Source organism: Melanerpes formicivorus, unplaced genomic scaffold, assembly GCF_026170545.1.
Source record: "Melanerpes formicivorus ecotype bairdi unplaced genomic scaffold, bMelFor1.0.p_v2 SCAF_53, whole genome shotgun sequence".
NCBI lineage: Eukaryota > Metazoa > Chordata > Aves > Piciformes > Picidae > Melanerpes > Melanerpes formicivorus.
In genome coordinates, this window is record NW_027142405.1 from 363,802 (window position 1) to 386,479 (window position 22,678).

General features: G+C 43.4%; 1 protein-coding gene across 6 annotated transcripts in view; it reads left to right on the forward strand.

The window, feature by feature from the left end:
- The window catches only part of PHACTR1 (phosphatase and actin regulator 1), a 356,496-nt gene that overhangs the window by 193,118 nt on the left and 140,700 nt on the right, over positions 1–22,678 (forward strand). For all 6 annotated transcript variants that reach the window (XM_068160783.1, XM_068160782.1, XM_068160786.1 and 3 more), the window contains one exon: positions 21,930–22,094. In XM_068160783.1, coding sequence (XP_068016884.1) covers positions 21,930–22,094 — 165 coding nt within the window. The remainder of the gene's footprint in view (positions 1–21,929; positions 22,095–22,678) is intronic.

Here is a 22,678-nt window from a genome sequence, read left to right on the forward strand (position 1 = left end):
TTTTTATCAGTGACAGATGGGGGTCTCAGCTCAGGGGTTCCCAGCTCAGGTCTCACCTCTGCAGAGGACCTCTAGACATCTTCAGATACGTCCATGTATGTATCAGTTCATACTTAAGTTCCTTGTCTGTAAACTGGAGATCATGGGATTTCCTTTCACCTGCCTTCTGGTCTGTAAATAGACCATGTGTCCTTTAGTGGGAGGGAGAAAGGCCTGTCTGTTGTCGACTGCATTGCTAGTGCCAGACTGTGGTGCTTTATGTTGTTAGGGTCTCTAGGTACAAGTGTAGTGGAAATACAAACAGTTTTAAGAATGAACGTACCCAAAAAGCTTAATTCAGAGCTCAAACCCAGTCATTTTTTTTGTGTGTTCCTATACTTCAGGGTTTTGCTTTTGAAGCAGAAATGATTCATTATCTTACATATGCATGAAAATCAGTGTGGACTGAGATACTGTTGCCGCAGGAAATCCAGCACTTGCTTTTCTGCCACCATCCATCTTCAAGAGCTTCTGAATAAATATCTTTTCCAAATGGAAAGGGGAATGGGGAAGAGGAGGAGGCTGTGTGTGGTGGGTGGGTGTGATTCCCACCTGGAATTGAATGCTCTATTTTTTCAGCCAGGAACTTTTAGCATATTAACTTTATCGTCACTTAAGAGGTTGTCTCTGAGGTGATTATTTTGCTTCCTACAAAAATAAGTATTAAATTAAATTGTTATCTTCCAGATGAGCCATGAGCCCTGCAAGAGCTGCAGATAAAAATAAGTTTTTCCTCCACTAATTCTCACATTATTTCAAACAGTAAGTGCTCTTCCATTACCATCTCTGGAGAGAGCACAGTATGTGTCTGTGAGGCATTGCAGGCATTTACAATTATACCTGTTAAAAATCCTTAAAATGTTTTGGAGGAAAAATCTTAGACTACACAGAATGGAAAAGCAGGCAAAAAAACAGTGTCTCTGGTCCTGCTGTGAAGTGTGGGAAGCTGAAAAGCAGCTTTGTGGTTTCAGCAGCTGATAGATGTAATTATGCAGTGTGTGTCTTTAGTCTCCGAGGGATAGATACCTTAAAAAAGAGGCGGGGGTGGGGGGGAAGGCGTGGGCTTTCATTAAAGAGTGAAATATGCCTCCCTGACAGCACAGATCATAACATAAAACTGGTTTATTTCTGTCAGCTGAACTCTGTAGTGCTTGGTTCAGGTGACTACGGTGCTATGCCACAGGAAGTTGTTGAGATCAACCAAAGGTATTCCACAGCCCAAGAGGCTGCTGGGAAGACGAGCAGAACACTTTGGTCTCACCTGAGCATTGTTTTCTGCTCGGGAGGATATGAGCCATCAGCGTTTTGCAGGCTGAGAATAAATGTGCCCTTCTAGGAAGAAGGTGTGATTCCCACTCATGGTAACTCCCAGATGGCAAAATCCCAAGGGAGGCAGGGTAGAGTCATTACCCTCTAACTGACCAGTATGTAGGGATGCTATGAGGAAATCTAAGGCCTTCTTAGAATCAAATCTGGCAAAGAATGTAAAACATAACAAGACGGACTTCTTCAAGTACATCAGCAAGAAAGCAGCAGACAAAATGCGGGCCTGCTGCTGAATAGGATGGGTGATCTGGTGACATAGGATATAGAGAAGGCAGAGTTACCAAATGCCTTTGTTGCTTCAGTCTTTGCTGTTAAGGGTGGTTCCCAGTCCCTGGAGTAACAGATAAAGTCTGGAGAAAGGAAGACTTTCCCTTGGTTGAGGAGTATCCAGTTAAAGATCAGTTAAATAAACTGGAAATCCACAAGTCCGTGGTGCCTGATGGGATGCATGCATCAGTGCCAGTGGAGCTGGCAGAAGTTATTGCTGGGCCACTCTCTGTCCTTGAAAGGTTGTGGAAAATAGGTGAGGTGCCTGAGAACTAGAGGAAAGCCAATGTAACTCTGGTTTCAAAAAGGGCAAGAAAGAAGACCCAAGAAACTTACATCCTGCTGGCCTCACCGTGGATGGATAGATAGGGAAAGGGCAATGGATGTTGTCTACCTTGACTTTAGCAAGGCTTTTGACATCATCTCCCACAGCAGCCTCATAGGCAAGCTTAGGAAGCATGGGTTAGAGGAATGGACTGAGGTGATCTTACAAATACTTAAATGGTGGGTGTCAGGAGGATAAGCCCAGCATTTTTTCAGTGGTCCCCAGGACAAGAGGTAACTGGCACAGCTTGAACATGGGAATTTTCCATCTAAACATGAGGAGGAACATCTTTACTTTGAGGGTGGTAGAGCACTGAAACAAGCTTCTCAAGAGAGGTAGTGGATTCTCCATCTCTGGAGTCATATAAAACCTGCCTGGATGCCATCCTATCCAACCTGCTCTATCTAGGCAAACTTTCTCTGAGAAGGGGGTTGGACTAGATTATCTCCAGGTGGCAAAATCCTAAGGGAAACAGGGCACAATCATTTAACTTTCATTTACCAGGGAGCAGGGAGGGTAGAGTCTCAGTGCCCTGCTCCCATCAATGTGTCTTGTGCATTGAGAACTAACAGAAATTCATCACTTACCTGTGGTGGTGTTCTGAGATCAGACAGTAACAGGGCTGTAGCTGTGCTCTGGTGTGTCTGGGCAGTTACTGAGGGAGGAAGTGAAGAAAAAGATCAATTTGGGCTATAGGAGGCTGTACTTCTGGCTTTCATGCTAAGATTAGCAAATAAAAATGGCTTACTGGAGATAAGTGAGGCTTCCCTTAAACACTAGTATTTACTTCTGTTGGCTAGTCTTCAGTGAAAGGAAAGAAAAGGGATGGGGAAGGAGGAGAAGGATTACATTCTCTACCCTCATGTTTTAAAATAAAGCTGAAGAAACACCATCAAGCCTGGGGCAAGTCATGAACTGCTCATGTGTACCTCTATAGTGACTTACTCATATCCTGTTTAAACTGCCTGTAGCAAAAACTGCTGGCCACAACCGCTCACCCCAGTTGGGTACTATTCCAGGTGAGGCTGTGCTGGCAGTGGAAAGTTTATGGCCAGGCTTGCACAAGCAGTGAGCCAGCAGACCTCTGGGCTTACTTTGAAGAGCTCTGGAAGATGCCTTGTCCAAAACTGCAATATACAGTATTATGATATGATAGGTCTGCACTTTGGTAAATTAGTATGGGGGGAAAGGTGTACACAAGATTGGATCAGACTTATGCAAGTACATGTTCAAGACTCTTGTTTGCCAGTGAAAGCTCCTGTGTCCCTATGGGAAACATTAGCCACCTCTTCTGGGAATTCTGTATATCTGTGTAACTGATTTGAGGAATTTTGGGAACAAAACAAAACTAAAACCCAGATGGAATTGGTCACAAGGGCTCAGCACTCTCTTATTGTTATTACATGGTTTTGATATAAGGGCACTGATGAGAGGACACATCAGTTGTTTGAATCTTTAGAGAGCAGACAACTGGCCTATTTCGGTCCTGTCTCCTCTCATTGATTTCTCTCCTCAATGCTGTAACTCAGTTGTCATATTTTGATATCATCTTACCATCCTGCTCTCTGTTCTGGGAAGCAAGTATAAAGTCTTAGGATATGTAAGCCTCGTATACACCAAGTCTGGGGCAGCACTGACCATGTGATGAATAGTCAGGTCCTCGTAGGAAGGTCGAATAAAGCAGATAAAATGTTGTCAAGTGTGATGAAAGCAATACGGTGGCTTCCCTGTATTTAACAGTAGTGCTCTGGTCTAAGTATTTGTGGTCATCTTGCATATAGGCCACAAATTTTCTATGTGCATAAAAAATGGGGTGAAAAGTGGATGATGGGAGGAGCAGGTTCTTCTCTCACTCTGCTGTTAGCAGAGCACTTCAAACCATCTGGTATTGACCTGACTGAACAGGTTCTGTTCTTTCAGTGTCATCCCTTCTGATGCTTGTCCAGGTCCATATTTGTCTTTTCTGAGTACTTGGCTTACTTGCTTAGAGATGTTTCTCGTAGCATGTAGTTGATGAATGGCACTTTCATTTAAACTTCCAGTAATATTCTGTATTTGTGTCCAATCCTCTGTGGAGTTTAACTACTTTGAGAAGAACTAGAGAGCCTGTCTCGCTCCTAAAACTGAGATGGTATCGTATCATGTATTGTGTTTTGTATTAAGTATCAGATCTCCCATAGCATATCACATATATACTATATTGCATATCACATATGATGTGTCACATACCATGTATCTTTTACCATGTATCACATCACAACACATAGTGTGTATAGTATATCATGTTGTGTATTACATATCATATCATATATTGCTTATTGCATAAAGATAGAGCTCAGAAGGTTGTGGTCAGTGGCAGAGAGTCTAGTGAGAGGTCTTCCAAGAGTTGTTCCCCAGGGGTTGGTACTGGGTCCAGACCTCTTCAATATATATCATATTGTGAAAAGCAGCGGAGTTAATTTAATGGCTTCTTGCCTGATGAGTGAAACCTCCTTTTTGAGTGTAGTTGTATGATAATGTGCTGGGTTCTGCACATTGGCCACAGCAACCCCATGCAGTGCTACAGGCTAAGGTCAGAGTGGCTGGAGAGCAGCCAGGCAGAGAGGGACCTGGGGGTACTGGTCGATGGTAGGCTGAACATGAGCCTGCAGTGTGCCCAGGCAGCCAAGAGGGCCAATGGCATCCTCGTTAGTATAGTGGTGAGTATCCCCGCCTGTCACGCGGGAGACCGGGGTTCGATTCCCCGTTTTAGAAGCCCTATGCGGAAAGACTGAGGGAGCTGGGGTTGCTCAGCCTGGAGAAGAGGAGACTCGGGGGTGACCTTATCACTCTCTACAACTACCTGAAGGGAGGTTGTAGACAGGCAGATGTTGGTCTCTTCTCCCAGGCAGCCAGTACCAGAACAAGAGGACACAGTCTCAGGCTGCGCCAGGGGAGGTTCAGGTTGGATGTTAGGAAGAAGTTCTATACAGAAAGAGTGATTGCGCTATGGAATGGGCTGCCCAGGGAGGTGGTGGAGTTGCCATCATTGAAAGTGTTCGGGAGGAGACTTGATGGGGTGCTTGGTGCCATGGGTTAGCTGTTTGGGTGGGTTGGATTGGTTGATGGGTTGGATGTGATGATCTTGAAGGTCTCTTCCAACCTGGTTTGGTTTATTCTAATAAAGTTTATTCTAATCCTGGCCTGCATCAAGAACAGTGTGGCCAGCAGGAGCAGGGAGGTCATTCTGCCCCTGTACACTGCACTGGTTAGGCCACACCTCGAGTACTGTGTCCAGTTCTGGGCCCCTCAGTTTAGGAAGGATGTTGACTTGCTGGAATAAGTCCAGAGAAGGGCAACAAAGTTGGTGAGGGGTTTGGAACACAAGCCCTATGAGGAAAGGCTGAGGGAACTGGGGTTGCTTAGCCTGGAGAAGAGGAGACTCAGGGGTGACCTTATTACTCTCTACAACTACCTGAAGGGAAGTTGTAGACAGGCAGAGGTTGGTCTCTTCTCCCAGGCAGCCAGCACCAGAACAAGAGGACACAGTCTCAGGTTGTGCCAGGGGAGGTTTAGGGTGGATGTTAGGAAGAAGTTCTTCACAGAGAGAGTGATTGCCCATTGGAATGGACTGCCTGGGGAGGTGTTGGAGACACCATCATTGGAGGTGTTCAGGAGGAGACTTGATGGGGTGCTTGGTGCCATGGGTTAGTTGATTAGGTGGGTTGGATTGGTTGATGGGTTGGATATGATGATCTTGAAGGTCTCTTCCAACCTGGTTTATTCTATGTATTCTATGTATCATTCATTGGTATTACCTCAATTTCTGTGTTTAGCCCATATGTGGGTGTCAAGTATAGCAGTGGTTCTATCCCCCAGTAGCCCCTCCCTAGCAGAGAAGGAGGATTGGGAAAAGGCAAGGAGACCGGTAGGTTGAAATGAAGATAGTTTAATGAAACAGTAAAGCTGATACCTATGTTGGTATAAAGTATATAATGTTATACTTAGCCCAGCAAAGGTTTGGCAGTTGCACTAACATGGGTAGGCAGTTGTCAAGGGCAGGAGCAGGAAGGTCCAAGCAGGAGGGTCCCTTTGTCTTATCAAACTTTCTCCTTTGTGCTGAGTGAGACAGTTCTGGTCTGGGATACACCTGTTGTCTGCTCGAGTCAGCTACCTTGGCTGACTCCAACCTGTAGACGGCCTAGAGTCCATGGCTTGCTGAGGATTCTGTCCCAGCAAAACTAGGACACTAAGCAAAAGAGGCAGACATTCTGCGTTGTCTTTTGCATCATAAGATTTTATTTTTGGATGTGTTCCAGTGGCTGCTAGTAAATGTATTGCTGTTCCTTTGTATCTCTGAAGAGTATCTTGTTTGTAAGCAGACAATATCAAATTTGGCTTCCTGTTACTGTCACGTTACTCAGCCCCCAATTAGCGAGAAGGTAATTTGAGGAGCACAGTATAAGTGTACAGTAGTACCACCATGCTAACAGTCTGACAGCATGTCTAAGATTAACTGGATATGTTTGTAGTCTGTTTAACTGATCATGTGAAGCCTTGTGCTTCTTCCCAATCCATTAACCAAAATTCATCATCAGGGCTCATTGAAGGGTGGCACCAGTATACAGTGTTTGAGCCAGCACTGGCTCAGAAACTGGAGAGTGTTCTGAAGTTCATCATTATCTAGATGGACATAGTAAAGGGGTGAAGTTGGGACATACTTAGAGGCCACATTTTCCCCTTGTGACTTTGATTTGCATGCTTCTTGGAAAATAATATTCTTGCCATCCCTGTGGGCTGGAAAATTGTCCTCTTGCTGGTTTTTTGCTCTTGTGAAGTGACATGAATCTCTGCTGGTCTGTTGCTTTTAGTCTCTTTGTCTCAGGAAGGATTTGGCAGAGAGGAATAAAGATAATATTTGATCTTGTCACTGTCATCTCTTCATGACTTTCCTGGCTTTGGGTCCAGTTTACTGAAGATGAGACAGATCTAGCAGGGCCTCTGCCTTTGGATGAGACTTAAATTCAAAAGAAGATGAATTAATTATTTCTGTTGCTCTGAAAAACAGTGAACACACAGTACAATTTCAATCACAATTGATCACTTTAATCCCACTTGTTTCATTGGAACCACTAGAGATACCACTCTGGCTTAATTTATGCCCAAGCCACCCTGTCTAAAAGATACCCCAAAAATCAGAATGCTCATCAGCCACTGCGAAGATATGCTGTTGAGACATCTTATAGACAAGCACTATTCCTCCCCAAAGGAGGGATCCAAAGTGGGAAAAACCACAAACAGGAGATGACCAGACCTGACTAACAGCCTCTGTAAATTGTCTCTGGTTAAATAATGAAAATTTTGAAGACTTCAAAATATTACTCAGGAATAGAAGCCAAACATTTCCCCAGCTTCTGCCTCCACGCCCCAAAATGTCCAAGGTAGGAAGGAGAGCAGATTTATGCCTGTGTATTCTTTATGGTGTACTAGGCAGGACATGAACTGGATTGAGATACATGCAGGCTTCAACATCTTTGTGTAATTGAGAGCACTGTTGTACCCATTTCTTTGCCTCTGATTAGGAGAGATGTTCAAAGGCAGCTACTTAGCAAATCTCTGAAGCCCAAGGGTTGCAATTTAAGATGTGCAACCTGTTTTGCAGGAGTGTCCCAGTGTATCTGTTGCTTGGGCCCTTTTTGAAAGGTGTAAGGTGCACTTCAGAACTCCCCTTCCTTCCTCCTGCCCTCAGGGGTGACCTCATTGCCCTCTACAACTACCTGAAAGGTGGTTGTAGCCAGGAAGGGGTTGGCCTCTTGTCCCAAGCAACCAGCACCAGAACAAGGGGACACAGTCTCAAGCTGTGCCAGGGGAGGTTCAGACTCGAGGTGAGGAGGAAGTTCTTCACCGAGCGAGTCATTCGTCATTGGAACAGGCTGCCCAGGGAGGTGGTGGAGTCACCGTCCCTGGAGGCGTTCAAGAGGAGATTGGACGTGGCACTTGGTGCCATGGTCTAGTCATGGGGTCTGTGGTGATAGGTTGGACTCGATGATCCTCGAGGTACTTTCCAACCTAAGTTATACTGTGATACTGTAAACTGCAGAGTCCAAGAGTAGGATAATGTGCTTTTTGCTGGAGTTCAGCAAAAGAAAGATCTTGCCCTTTTGTCATCTTAGGTATGACATTTTTCAGGCCATTCTTTTTCAGGCCATTCTTCTAATGGCTTTGTGCAAAAAAAGTGCAAAGACAAAATTTTAATGGATCCAATTATTTAATTTCTCTTGCAAGATTTTGGTATTGGAGAACGATTTTTGCTTCAACTTGCCTCCTAAGAGAAGTTGGTTATCTCTTTGAGTAAAACTAAAGTAATGGTATTTGAAATATTCCCTTGTAAAGGTCTAGAAGCACAGAAGTGTGATGGTGGTAACCCTGAGAATATCAGGTCATTTCAAGACCCACGTGCCCAAGATTCATTAGACATGTGGATAACAGTATTCTTTATCTTCAAGCAGTGGGCTGAGAGAAGTACAGCTGCAACACAAATACCATTGTCCTGAGAGTTAGTTTCCTTTTTAACACAGATTCAGAAGTCAACAGATGGAAATGTTGGTAAGCAGACTTGTATGCATTTGTGATTTTAAGATAAATAATTAGAATACTCATTAACTATGTCCTGGCAAATGAGCCAGCCACTGTGGTCTACTGCACCCACACTCCATTAGCAAGCTCCTCTGAAGTATCAGTGATCCATATATTCACATCCACATGAACCATAGTCGCGATCCCTTGTCAGCAGTCCACATTGTAAGAATTACAGCACTGGCTTTATCTCTCTTTACATATCCATTGGGTTCAGCTGTTTTGACATTTCCAATATTCACATCCTACCTATACCCAGCATGCATGCAGCTGGGTCAGCTAGGAGACTTTGTTAACTTTGGTTTTTTGGTGTAGTTAAATAAAATAAGTAGAACTTATTTCTTCTACATCAGTTGAAATTGAACGGATACAGAATGTGTTACATGCTGCTGTAGAGCTTTATAGCATCTCATCTTTTTTGTTTTACTTTCCAATCTGCTTAAAATGTCAACACTGCTAAAAATTCAGAGGCACAGGCTAAAGAGTCATCAGTGCAAGTGCACAGGCGTGTAAACAGATGGATGGACAGCGGAAGCTAATTGAACCAGAAGTTGAACCTGTACTAAAAGACCTTCCCTCATCCCATGCACCAGGAAAACACAATGTGCTCCTTACACTAGCACACTGGTTTTATTGGATTAATAGCTTAAGAATTTGGGTTCAGCCAGGTGCAGAGACTTGTGTGGAAATTAGGCTTTTTGGACTTCTGTTGTATCCCGTTGAGAAATAGAAGAGTGAGATGACTAAAGCTTTCATTAATATTTACAGACCTAAAGTAATTATCTCCTGGCTTATAGCCATAAGGGTGAGGGGTTGTTTTCTAGCAGTCTTCTGTGGCTCTTAAGGTGGGATTTAATTCCTGCTCCAGCATCTCAATTGAGAAGACCATTTTCTGACTCTATGGCTGCCAGTCTTTGGCTCCTCTAGCAGTTGTTGGAGAGAATTAGACACAGTTCATCAGTGGGAAAACAAGGTAGAACTGAGGCTCAGTTATGTACCTCCCTTTCCTTCGAAGCCTCCCTTCTAAGTTGTGTGTATAAACAAGCTAGAATTCAGGTACTATTTTATCTTATTTTGTTTCTTGTGTGTCTCCTTAAAATAATGACAACTTTTTGCCTGCATTGTTTGACTGTAGGAAAATACTCAAGTTGCTAATGTGGCTTCGGCTTTCTATACATTTCTGTCACCTGCAGCAAATGTTGTTTGCCTTGTGAACTCAATATGCTTATTCTAGGCATGGAAACCCACGAGCCTCAAAGAAAATAGATCCTGTGGCTCTGGTGAGCTGATCCTTCTTTCTCCAATTTGTCTCAAGTTGGCAGAACAGCCAGTTCAGTTAGCAGCAAGAGAGGTGTCAGTTCGCTAATACATTTTCTGGAGTTACATGGAGGCTCAAGAAAGACACTTTTTGGTGGTATTTTCCTTGGTGTGGCAGTTTGAGGCTGTGTGTGCCTTTAAGAACCACAAAGTTACAGACCTCCAGAGAGGCCAGAATGTCCAGGAGGTGGAGCAGAAGACGTATTTCATACCCGTAAGACCTGCATCCTATAAAACTGGCTGAAAAATCAGTTTTCTTCCCTTTTTCCCTCCCTCTCTCCTCCTGGGAAGGACGCCCAGACTCTTATCTCTCTTGGCAGGGGAGTGAGGCCTGGTGTTGGCCTTGGCAATGCTGTCAGTCAGGTGTGGAGCGGCCTAATGGAGGCTTGGAGTTGCCAAGCTGAATTTTGTGCTGTGTCACAATAGTGTGGTATGGAAGGCAGAGAGGCTTGGTAAGGAGGGGGCACAAAGGCTTGGGTTCGTTAGCCTAGTTTGAAGGGAGGTTTGTGTAAAGCTTTGGTTCAATGAGCTTCTGTGTTAAGCCCAGACTATGGATTTTGGTGTATTTTATGTGCTTTGCTATGCTTTGTACTGTTGTATGTAGTTGTAAATAGCGTTTCCATTTAAACTTTCCAATCCTCTCCAATCCTTTGTGTGAGTGATTTTCTTTTGCCCCTTTGGAAGAGGTAAAAGAGCATCTGTCTCTCTCTAAAACCACGACACTTGGGTTTGTTCTTCTCATTTGCTTTTCTTTCTTTCTTTTCTTTCTGTGTGATTTAAATTGCAAGTCTGTATGAAGATAGGTGGTGATTTTAGAATTCACCTTCTCTGAGCTAGTACAATTACTTGTGTTTAGCAAACAAATGACAGTGATCTTTGTCTGCTTTATTTATTGCTAATTTTTTGTGTTATTATTGCATTTGTTGTAAACCAGGCTCCCTTTGTTTATGTGTAAGTACCTGTGAGTTTTGTTTCTTGGGGTTTTTTTCTCTTGGTAGCAAAATACTTGGGAGGTTTGTCATTCTGAGCACCATCACAGACCTTGTAAAGCATGAGGCACTGTTGTGATTCAGGCCAGTCTCTGCCTTGTGAATTCAATCCAGGCACTGTTTAAATAAAGAAATTTTTGAAAGTCAGCTTTCCATGGTAAAGACTCCAGTTCAGTTGGAAGACATTTGACTTGATGGAAGGAGAACTGCAACACTTGTAGGATGTTGTACAAATACTTTGCCCAAAAGAGGTTGGTGCTTAAAATTGAGAATACTGTTCCCCATAGGTTATGGGGGCAGAGGCAATTTGTATTGTCAAAAAATATGCAGAAAGGCTTATGTTGGAGTTGTTGTGGTCTGGGTTTTCTTTGTCTGCTTGGTAGCAGAATTTTGATAGCTTTGAAAGGAAACTCTCAGGTTTTTTCCCTAAAGGTAGGTCAGAGTTCCTCGTTTTGTGGCCTTGTTCAGTGCCAGCAGTGAAGAGGTGAAAAAGGATTTATTGTGAGGAATGTTAGGCTTTGGTTGGGTTCTATCCTACTTCTATACTGAAATAAAATCTCACCGATGACTGTCATAGTTACCTTTACAATGTTGCAAAACAAACTTTACTAGCAATTTCATGGTCAAGTGCCTCTCTGTATAAGTACACCTCATAGTGTTTTTTGTATTTGCAGCTCATAACGTGCCACTGGTTCCTCTCAGACACCACAGAGTGTGGTCATTCCCATCAGTGCAGAGGAAAGAACTCAGTAACAGCATGCTGTAATGTCTCCTCTGCCAATTTCTTTTTCTGTAGGTGAATTTTAGTATGCTGGAAAGGTCCCTTTTACAGCTTTGGCCAATCTAGTCCTCTGCCATCAGCTAGGAGGCACATTTTAGCATGCAACCAGCATGTCTCAGTTCCATGTGAGAAGGATCACACATAATGCAGTTCACCTTCTGTCGCTCCTTATGAGCAAAGAGCAAACGGCCACAGATTACTTTCATTGGGAAAGTTTTTGATATCCTGGAGAACAAATTCTATCCCTAATTCCCAAGATGGTCATCCAGACTCTAGATGGCTTGGGTAAGGTAAGGCTACTTCTCACTTTCGCCATGCGCTTTGGTTTGGTCCGGATTTCATTCATCTCTGCTAACAGTATTTCCCTGCATAAAGCTGCTGGAACTATTTTGGTAGCTTTTTCAATGACTGTGTTCTCTTGGTTCCCTGTAGTATTTCTGCCTTCCCCCCACCACCACCTTTATCTCTGATCTAATTTCTTTCTCATTTTCTGAGCTATTTCTGGTTGCTGGACTCAGAATTATTCATGAACTTGAAGAGGCTACCTGCACAGATCCTTCCTTTGACTGTAACATTTCTTAGGTAGACATACCAATTTGACTACCTGATGGGCTCCATCTTTTTTTAAAAAGGCAGCAGCTTTTTTAAAACCAGAAGCTTTCCTCTAAATCTACTGAGCAAGAGCAATAGCCTGCAGAGCTCAGCCACCATGAGACACCTTAGAACTTAATGCTAAAAAAAGAGGGTGGAAAAAAAAGTGAAATCACAGCAATGAAAACCACACAGAAATACTCTGTGTATTTTAGCCAGCAGCCCATCATGCTTTATTCATGTCTTTAAAGGAGTTGTGGGTATTTTTCTCCCTTTCAAAGATTTATCTCTGAAACTCAAGCCTCTACCATGAGGACCTAAACAGATATTTCACCACGGCCAGGGGTCTAAACTAGCCATCATCTGAATCAATAAAAACAGTCCTGTGGTAATAATCAGCAAAGACCATATGTCACTGCACTTAGGTACTCAAACCAGAGGAACTTGGTCCTTATTTTAGGTTTCTGAACACGGATGCAGACTGTCTGTTTTCAGAGTCCAGCCAAGCATATTTTTTTTTTAGCTAAGCTGTTACTGCCTTTTTTTTTCTTTTTCTTTTTTTTTTTTTTAAACTCAGATTTAAGCTCATTATAAATGTGCCATTTGGTATAATTACTCTTTTCCTCTTGGCCAACATCCTATCAACTTCTTTAAAGAACAGAAATAGAAGTTTCTTTTTCCCAAGGGAAGTTGTAGAGAGTTTACAAGGCAGTGGTTTGAACTTCCTAGCTCTTAAATGAAGTACTTTGTCCTTTGCTCCCAGACATTACAGTAATTAAAAACTTGATTTTTAAAAAATCTTTATGATGATACCATTGTGTTTAGACAGTTTAATGTTTGTAAAGCCAGCTGTGTCCCCTCTCAACTCCTTGTGCACCCCCAGCCTACCCGCAGGTGGGTGGGGAGCAGAAAAGGCCATGACACTGTGAGCGCTGCTCAGCGATAGCTGAACCATCCCTGTGTTAGCCACCCTGTTTTCAGCACAAATCCAAACCAGAGCCCTCACACCAGGTACTGTGAAGAAAATTAACTAGCCCAGCCCAAATCAGCACAATGTGTACCGGAGGAGTTCTTCAGTGGTGTTGCCAGTAGTTGGTGCTGACTTGTAATGCAGTGGCCACAAAAAACACTTCAGTTGTTTTGCCTGGTACCATTTTGTTTGTTGCATATAATCTTAAGAATCTTAAATTGCAGTAGTCCTGCAAGTAAGGCTTGTGTTCAGCTTTCTCTTCTGATTTTTTTGGTGTTGTGAGATGTAATCTCCCTCTTGTAGGCTCAGCAAAATACCTTTTAAGGAGGTTTAAAGGCTAGAATTTTTCTAATGCTGTGTACTAGGGGACATAGCTGCTTGTGTGGAGCCAGGTTAGCTCCATCTTATTGACAGTTTGTTTTTGGTCTCAAGCTGAATGGGTTCACTGTGGGTTCATCCATCTCTCAGTGCATTTGTATTTAGAGGCTGCACTCTTCCAGGGTTGTGCACAGTGGCCTGGGGCTTTCCAAGACCCTGTTTCTGTAGCAGTAGCTAAGAACAGGTCGGGTTTGTTCAGTAGATGTGTGTTCAGTGTGTGTAATTACAGTATGAGGAGGATTCCTTGGAGACAATGCCCTAGATGGGAAATACTGCTTGTAGCTGCCATTTACACCAGAACAGGAAGGTTTTTATGGCAGTTCCTCACAGGCTGAAACATGGATCTCTCTTGCTGAGTGCCTGCACATCTCTGCTAATGGGGCTCCATCTATGCATCCATCCTCTCCCGCTTCCTGGGGAGAGCATCTAGGAGACTGTGCCTCACCTCTTTTTGTCTCTACTCGCACGCCTCCAATATAGGATCCCCTACCAGAAGAGAAAAAAGAGGGCAGTGAGAGGCAGTGTCTTCACTCACCTTTATTCTCCTTTGTGCAGAACTGGACAGGCTCAAGCTCTCAACAAACTACAGCTGTGAGTGGCAGATTCTTTCAATCCATGCGTGAAGCAGAAGCAGGTTTGGGTTATTTAACCCAGTGTGAAGTCCAGGAATAGTCATGGGAGAGGAGTGTTTGTGCTGACAGAGGAGTGCCCTGACTATGAGGAGCTGTGCTTCCCCTCATGGTTTCTTTCAGACACAGCAGGTCTTGAATTCTTTAAAATAACACAGTTTAAGTAGGATAGATGGGGATTCCGCTCCCATCTCTCATAATATGAAGTGTGGAATGTTCCCAGAGAAAATGGGACACGTGGGATTGAGCTTTCTGCAGGAGGAGGGTGAAATTGACTCTATGATTCCCCTGTGTACCACCTGCTCTATACAGAGCAATCCTTGCATCACATCCTACTTTCCTTGCTTTCTTTAAAAGCACTAACAGTGCATCTCTTCCCTGTTTTCCATTTAGAAAGGGTAAACTTTCCCTTCCTTTCAAGTTTCTTACTGGCACATTTCCTGGTACATGTAATTATCATCCTGTATCCTCAAGAAAAGTAGGGTATCTGGTTAGGTTTTGCTGGACCTGTTTTTCTCTTGATTGTCTTTTGATTGTGCTCCACTCAGAGTAGCTGCTCTGAGTCCTGTTTTGGAGGTTCTGAATTTCACAGTATCACAGTATAACTAAGGTTGGAAGAGACCTTGAGGATCATCGAGTCCAACCTATCAACACAGACCCCATGACTAGACCATGGCACCAAGTGCCACGTCCCATCTCCTCTTGAACACCTCCAGGGATGGTGACGCCACCACCTCCCTGGGCAACCCGTTCCAATGACAAACGACTCGCTTGGTGAAGAACTTTCTCCTCACCTCGAGTCTAAACCTCCCCTGGCGCAGCTTGAGACTGTGTCCCCTTGTCCTGGTGCTGGTTGCCTGGGAGAAGAGACCAGCCCCTTCCCAGCTACAACCACCTTTCAGGTAGTTGTAGAGGGCAACGAGGTCACTCCTGAACCTCCTCCAGGCTAAACAATCACACAGTGTGTGTGGTGCCTAGGACAGATCTGTTCTGCTCCAGTATCTGGGTTCCCAAAAGTGAGGAGCTGCAGCACTTTCATTTGATTTAGCCTCTAATCTGGATCTAATAGACATTAAACTCCTAAAAGAGGGAAAATCCAGTGAGTAGTAAGAACAATAAGGGATACACAACATAACTGATAGCAGTGAAATCTAACAATCACTATTTTCTGCAGTTGCAGGGTTTATAGGAATATGCTGTGTAGCTATTGATGACATAACCTGACAAAGTGCTTCTCTGTTGCATGTAAAACTACTGTGTACCATGCTACAATGCCAAAAATTCTTGGTGTTTTGAGAGATTTCATATCATTAAAGACATGTTTAGAGTGCTGCATGCAGTGCAGTACAGTTTGCAGAGGTTGAAAAAACAGCTTTCAGATTGCAATCAGCATGAATAATTAATGTTTTACGTCAAAATGTAGGGAAGTCAAAAGCAGGGTCCTAAAGGGATTGGGCTTCTGAAGGTACTCTGCGATTCTGTTCCAACAAGAGAAATACACTGAAGAGAGAGAGGTTGCTGCAGAGAGTGGAGCCATACCATAGTCTGATGTTGAAATGGGCAAATGTAAAGTGTGAAGGATTGGGTTTATGATTGCAATGCAAAGTGCTGCACACCTGGGGAATAATGAGCAGGGGATTGGAAAATGGGAGCGCTTCTTGGCATGCAAAGAAAGTTACTGACAGCCTCTTCATGGCTCATAAACCCACCATGCCAGCCCAGTCACTGCCACTGCAAATGCATACATCCAGTGGGAGCTGTTGTCAACCAAAGAGGTAATCATCCTCGTCTGGCAAGACTGCGCTTAGACTGCTGCATGCCATGCCTTGTCTTTCATTGGCTGACAGACCTCTGAGAAGTTAGCAAAAGCTTAAATGGGCAATTCAAATAGGAAAGGCAAGGATGATCAAAATTAATTCCAGGTGCAAAGGGAAATTAAAGGGAAATAATGGAACAGATGATAATAGAAAATCAGAAAAGGAACAATTTTCCAGAAGGAAAGAGAAGGTTGTTCAATTTTTTAATTGAAAGTAAAGAGAAAACATAAGTGCTCAGCAATTAGAGCAGTTGTTCAGGTTTCCTGTCGTTTCAGAAAGACACATAATGCATCTACATCTTGTATTGAGCAGAGATGCTAGAATGAGGCCTGTGCAGTCTGGAGCAAAGGATATTTGGCCTGCAGAGTTCAAAAGAAACCTTCCAGCAGGAGTTTGTTGGAAACTAGTCTGCAGAGTAAAGACTGGTTGGATGTGGATTGGGAATAAAGAGCTTATGTTGTTATTGTGCTCAATAGTACACTGTCCAAATGGAGACCAGTGACAAGTGGCACCCCTCAGTGGTTGGTACTGGGACCTGTGCTGTTTCACATCTTTGTCAGTGATATGGACAGTGGGATTGAGTGCACCCTCAGCAAATTTGGGGATGACACCAGGCTGTGTGGTCCAGTTGATATGCTGGAAGGAAGGGATGCCATCCAGAGGGACTTGAACAGGCTTGAGAGGTGGGCCCAAGCCAGACTCCTGAGGTTCAACAAGACCAAGTGCAAGGTCATGCACCTGGGTTGGGGCAATCCCAAGCACAAATATAGTCTGGGGGAGGAGTGGCTCAAGAGCAGCATCAAGGAGAAGGACTTGGGGGTGTCAGTTGATGATAAACTCAACATGAGCTGGCAGTGTGAGCTTGCAACCGAGAAGGCCAACCAAAAGGGCTGCATCAAAAGAAGCATGACAAGCAGGATGAAAGAGACGATTCTTCCCATCTACTCTGCTCCTGTGAGACCCCACCCGGAGTAATACATCCAGTCTGGTGCCCCCAGCACAAGAGGGACAAGGAGCAGCTGGAGTGGGTCCAGAGGAGGGCCACAAAGATGATCAGAGGGCTGGAGAACCTCTGCTATGGATTACAGGCTGCAAGAGTTGGGGCTGTGCAGCCTGGACAAAAGAAAGCTCCAGGAAGACCTTAGAGTGGCCTTCCAGTACCTGAAGGAGGTCTACAAGAAAGCTGAGAAGGGACTTCTTTACAAGAGCTTGTAGTGATAGGAGAGGGGGAAAGGCTTTAAGCTTGAGGAGGGTAGATTTAGACTGGATATTTGAAAGAAATTCGTTACAGTAAGGGTGGTGAGACACTGGAGCAGGTTGCCCAGGGAGTTTGTGGATGCCCCATCCCTGGAGGTCAGGTTGGATGAGGCCTAGTGGAAGGTGGATTTGAACTAGATGGTCTTTAACGTCCCCTCCACCCAAAACCATTTTATGAATCTATGAATCTGTTTTTTATTTACATAAAGTTATTGTTATTAAACAAAATGGCACATTTAGTTAGTTGCATCTTTATGGCCAAGATAATGTTAGCCTGTTACTATGGATTCATGCAAATCATAGAATCATAAAGGTCTTTTCCAACTGAAACAATTCCAGGATCAGCCCGTCCAACCATTACCTAACTCTACCAAGTAATCTGGGGCTAAACCATGTCTCTTAGCACCACATCTATGCATCTTTTGAAATGTTTTTATTTATGCAATGACTGAAAAAACCTAGAAGGATTAAATTTAAAAATGTAAAGACTGAAAAATTCTTTAACAGAAAGCACAGTGTAGCCACTTGTGTTTCCTAAGGAAGCTTAGAATCTAACATTGTGAAGTGAACTGCCTGTTAAGGTAATCATGTGTCTTATTATGAACCACAAGTGATAAATGGCCTGAGAGAAACCCTGTTGTGATTACTGATGTGGTGGGCAATATTAAAGATCATGGGTGAGGTGGGGGGACTTTAGCAACCAGCAATGAAATTGCTCTGAGTACCCCAATGTGGTAAGAGTGGCTTTGTTCCTAGAATGGAAGCTGGTTATGTCACATAGCAGCAGCATTAATAGATGCAGTGATTCCCAGACAGAGGTGAGAATAACAAAACTGGTTGCTGTTCTTCAGGAAAACTTAGTAAATTGTGTTGGCTTTTGGAGAGCCTTTGCTCTGCCTGCCACACCTCTCAAATTCAAAAAAGCAGTTGAGCCTTATGTTATCTCTTTCTGGACCTTCTGGAAATTGTCATACTACTGAAGAGTGTGGGAAACTCTTTAGGAAGGTACAGGATAGGTCAGAGACAGCTGGCCCAGCCTCCTTTTCCTTGGACTAGTAAATTTTCTGTTTTCAATAATTGCTTTTTCAACTGCTCCCCCTGAGCTTGCTGATTTTGCTCATGTCTGTCAGTACATCTGTACAGCACACAAACCTCAGTAACTTTAACCAAAAAAACCTTCAAAACCAGGGTTAGCTTAAAGAAAGGAAAAAGAAAAAAGGGTAAGGGAAGAAAAGAGCCTTTAGACTTCCTGGTGTTTGTACACTTTGTAGTATATTTCAATCATGTTTGGAAAATTTCTTTTACATCATGTGGATGCAAGATATTTTGATTTGTGGTACTTTTTCTCATTAAAACCACAAGTCTTGCTTAAGCCCTTTGAACCACTGAACTTAAAATGCCTTAAGGACTATAGTAAAACCTTCAGAGATGTCTCACAGCCAAACCGCCCATGAAAAGCTCTGAGGTTTAGTTTCCCTCTTGCTGTTCTGGAATAATAGCTCGGACAGCAGAAAGTGGGAGGGGAGTGCTTGCTGTAAAGTACAAGGCCCAGAAAGATCTCTGAGACCCTGGGGGGGAAAAAAACATCTGAACAAGTTCCCAAAAGCACCAAGTATCAGCAGCAGCTGTGATTGCATTTGTGGCGACAGCCTCAAGATGAGACCTCAGTGATGTGAGTACAGGCACTAATGCATGTGGCAGTTCCCCTCCCAGTTCAGCAGACTGATCAGTCTGGGACTCCTGTGACTGATTTCCTCTTTGAAAGCAATTAAAAAAGAAAGAAAAAAAAAAATAGTGCAAGGCCTGGGTTGTTTTCCATTTGTGCAAGTACCACCTTTTTGGGGAACAGCAAGGGTGTGAAACCAGCCTACAGAGCCTGCTGTCAGCAGTGGGTGTCACAGCCCACAGCCAGTCGATAGTCATTAGGAGCCAAAAAGGCAGAGAAATGGAGCCAACTCGAGCAGAAGATGCAGCAGCAGCAAAGGAGAGAACAGAAATCTGGCATTTGCTTCTTGCATCACGGTCTGCCTTTATTCTTGCTGTATTAAAACTGTCATGGCTTTATGCTAATGCAGTTCATTCCTAGCCAGTGATTATTAAGCTCTTGAGAGTATTTTTCATGAAAAAAATGAGATGGTTCCTCTGAGAAATATGAGTGAGAGGGAAAGAGAGCTGTTACTTGCATTAGCTCCAAGCTGTGTATGTTTGGAGAGGATAAAGAAGGGCCACATTCATGTCTGATGGAAAGCACAGCAAGACTCCTGGGGCACAGATCCATGTGAGAGACGATACTGAAATTCAGGGAGGAGCAGTCAAAATATGGAAATGGTTTTGACGCTGTGCTTGGCTTTTGGGTAATGAACCTGCCTTTTGGGTAAATTCCTTTTGACTCCAGTGTTAGTTTTGCCTGACTGTGAATCCATACTCATTTACCCTGAGTGGGAAAAAGCTTCCCAGGGGCAGTGAGGGCGCAGCTGGTGTGGGACAAAGGGAATATATATTATGAAAGGAAAGGGTCTTAAAAAGATGTTAGTTCTCCAGGGAATGACCTCAACAGTGTCAGTTAGAGCCAGCTCTCTAAGAGGAGTTGTTGCAACTTGGAGATTTTGTAAGTAAGGCACCTGGATAGCAGAAATGGTGGCTCAGTGATGAGAAAAAGGAGAGAAGATGAGCAGCAAGAGGTATTTCATTGTGTTTCAGCTGTGGATTTATGCAGCAGAAAGCCTAATTCAGCAGCAGTAGTGTGTCATTCCCAGTTTGCTCAATGGGCCACTTCTGCACCCTGTATCCCCCAAATTAAGGCAGCCAAGACAATATCAGCCCGTTACTTTTAGAGCATCTCTAAAATATCACAGCAGTGGAACACAATGTGATTTTATATGCTGTAACTAGAGGCAGCTTAAAAATGGAGGAGGGGGAAAAGGGTAGGTCTCTTTGGATCTGCATGGAGAGGGCCATGGTATGCACTCATCTTCAAAGCACAGTAGATTCCAGTGAAATCAAAAAATTAAAGGAGATTTATGATTTCCTGTTCTTTTTACCCTCACAATCTCTTCAGCATAACCAGACAATTTCAAGCCTTGATGCTGCATGTCACAGCCCCTGTACAGGACAGAGCCTTGTAATGGGTTCTCTGGATAAGGAGATATTTCTCTAGGCAGTCAGGCCCAAAGAGCTGGAACAGAATTAAATGCTTTGGCAGGATTATCTTTTTCCCCTCTGCTTTAAATGGAAAGAAGATGTTCTCAGAAATGTCTGTCTGTCTCTCCATTACCCCAAAGAGTAGTTGTTTTTTAACCATTTCCACTGAATCGGTTGTTCTCTCTGTGTCTTGCTGGTGAGCCCTTTTTTCTCCAGAAAACCTACAGGCAGCTGTATCTGGCAGTGATAGTTTACAGGAAAGAGAATGGTGTTGCTAGTGTTCAAAACAAAAGAAAGAGCAACAACAAGATCACCAACCTTCCTGCATAGAGGGGCTCAAATAGTATTTCAGTTTGGAGTTGTGATAAAGAAACCTCCTTTGTGTTAGAAGAGCCTTTCCGGCTGTTCCCATGAAAACCAACCTAAATTTGGCACATTGAAAGCCTCGGAAAATTTTCCATTGAGACACATAAGAATTTGCCAGCCAAAATCTCTGGTGGTTCTGTCACAGTGGAGTGGGTGTGCTCATCTCTTTAGAGCAATGTTCTTGCGGAGGTGCCTGAGCTCGTGGCTGAGGCTAATACTTAATATACTAGAGGTGAGATAGAAGCGCTGGGCTGCTCTGCTGCCTTCAGATCAGGAAGGGTGACAATCTGTCACCAACTGACCACCTCAAACTTTTATTTCTATCATCAGGGAAGAAGGGTAATAGAAATTCTTCAGGCTTTTTTTGATGTATTGAGACTATCATGATAAGTGTACATGATAGTACCATGCAGAAAGCTTCATTCTCTAATGAGTTTAGTGCCAACCTGTAACCCTCAGCTACGGAGTTCAGTCCCAGGTGTGTGAACTGTTCAAATTCTCCAAGTCCCTTTGTTAAAAACAAAGTATAAGAAATGGAAGAGAATGAATGGGCAGAAAAGTGGGTCTGGAAGAAAACTCCTGAATGTTTAGCACCCTTTGTGTCGCTGGGAAGTTTCTAATGCAGGCCCTTCTGTAACCCAGGCAGTTTTGATAACCATGATAATGATACCAGAGGGTCATTGGCAGGGTCCTTGCTTTTGATATATATTAGTTCGTGGAAATGTCTCTTTCCATTGACTTGGAATATTTCTTTTAAGCGGTATTGCATCTTTCTTTTTGAGCTCTTCCCTACATCCTGTCACGCTTCCCCAGGACTGTCTGGCGGACGGACTGCCAGCTGCCTGGAGCAATGCAGAACAATTTGTTAAAGATTATAGCTTTGCTATTGTAATAATCCATAATCCTGTTGAATCTGATTGTTAATACTGATCTATAGAGTGGATTAGGGATTCCACTGAAAGGAAAGAAAACAATGTCAAAATAATAAGGACTGCAATTTTTCCCCTTTTCTACCGCTGTCTGTAAAATGGAAAATTTTTACCATCTGTGCAGTTGCCTGAAAATTGATTTAATTTTCCCTGTCTTGTCTTTTTTTCCTCCTTTTGTTTCTGGAACAACAGCTGAGGAAGTGGAAAGACTGGCTGCAATGCGTTCAGATTCTCTGGTACCTGGGACTCACACACCTCCCATCAGAAGAAGAAGCAAATTTGCCACTCTTGGAAGGCTATTTAAGCCATGGAAATGGAGGAAGAAGAAGAGTGAAAAATTTAAGCACACTTCAGCAGGTAACAGTTGCGGTCCAGTTGGTTTGTCCATCTGGAACTGTTTGCTCAGCAAGGCTAAAAATGTGTACTTCAGCCCAAATTTCTACACATTTTAAGGTTATTGAAGATCTCTCAGAGTCAAAGAGATCTTTATTGCCAGCTTTTTCTTAAAAACCAAACAAGCCGTGTGTTGGGTATACTGCGAGAAGAGCAGCAGCTCAGCAAAGCTCTGCTGCCAGAGCTAGAGAGCAACCCAGAAGGAATCTTGTTATGTTGATGTAGCATTTTATGGGTAGAGGAAGGGGTGGTATGAAAAGACAATGCTAGTGAAGGATTTAGCCAGAATGAAACTCCTATAACTGCTAATAGAGAGTGAAAAGAACACAGAGCAAAGGTGTTGACACGATGTTGAGTAACTTACGTAACCATAAATGGTTTGTTCCGTTGGGCAGGAAAGATGCCTTGCTTTTTTTCCTAAGAAAAACAAATCTCTCTTTCAGCCACATCCCTCCTTCTGCCATCACTTTTTAACACTCTTGCTGGAAGGCTCATTTTTTAATTTGACAATGAGTACGGAAAACTGCAAAAATGTGGTTTGCTATTGT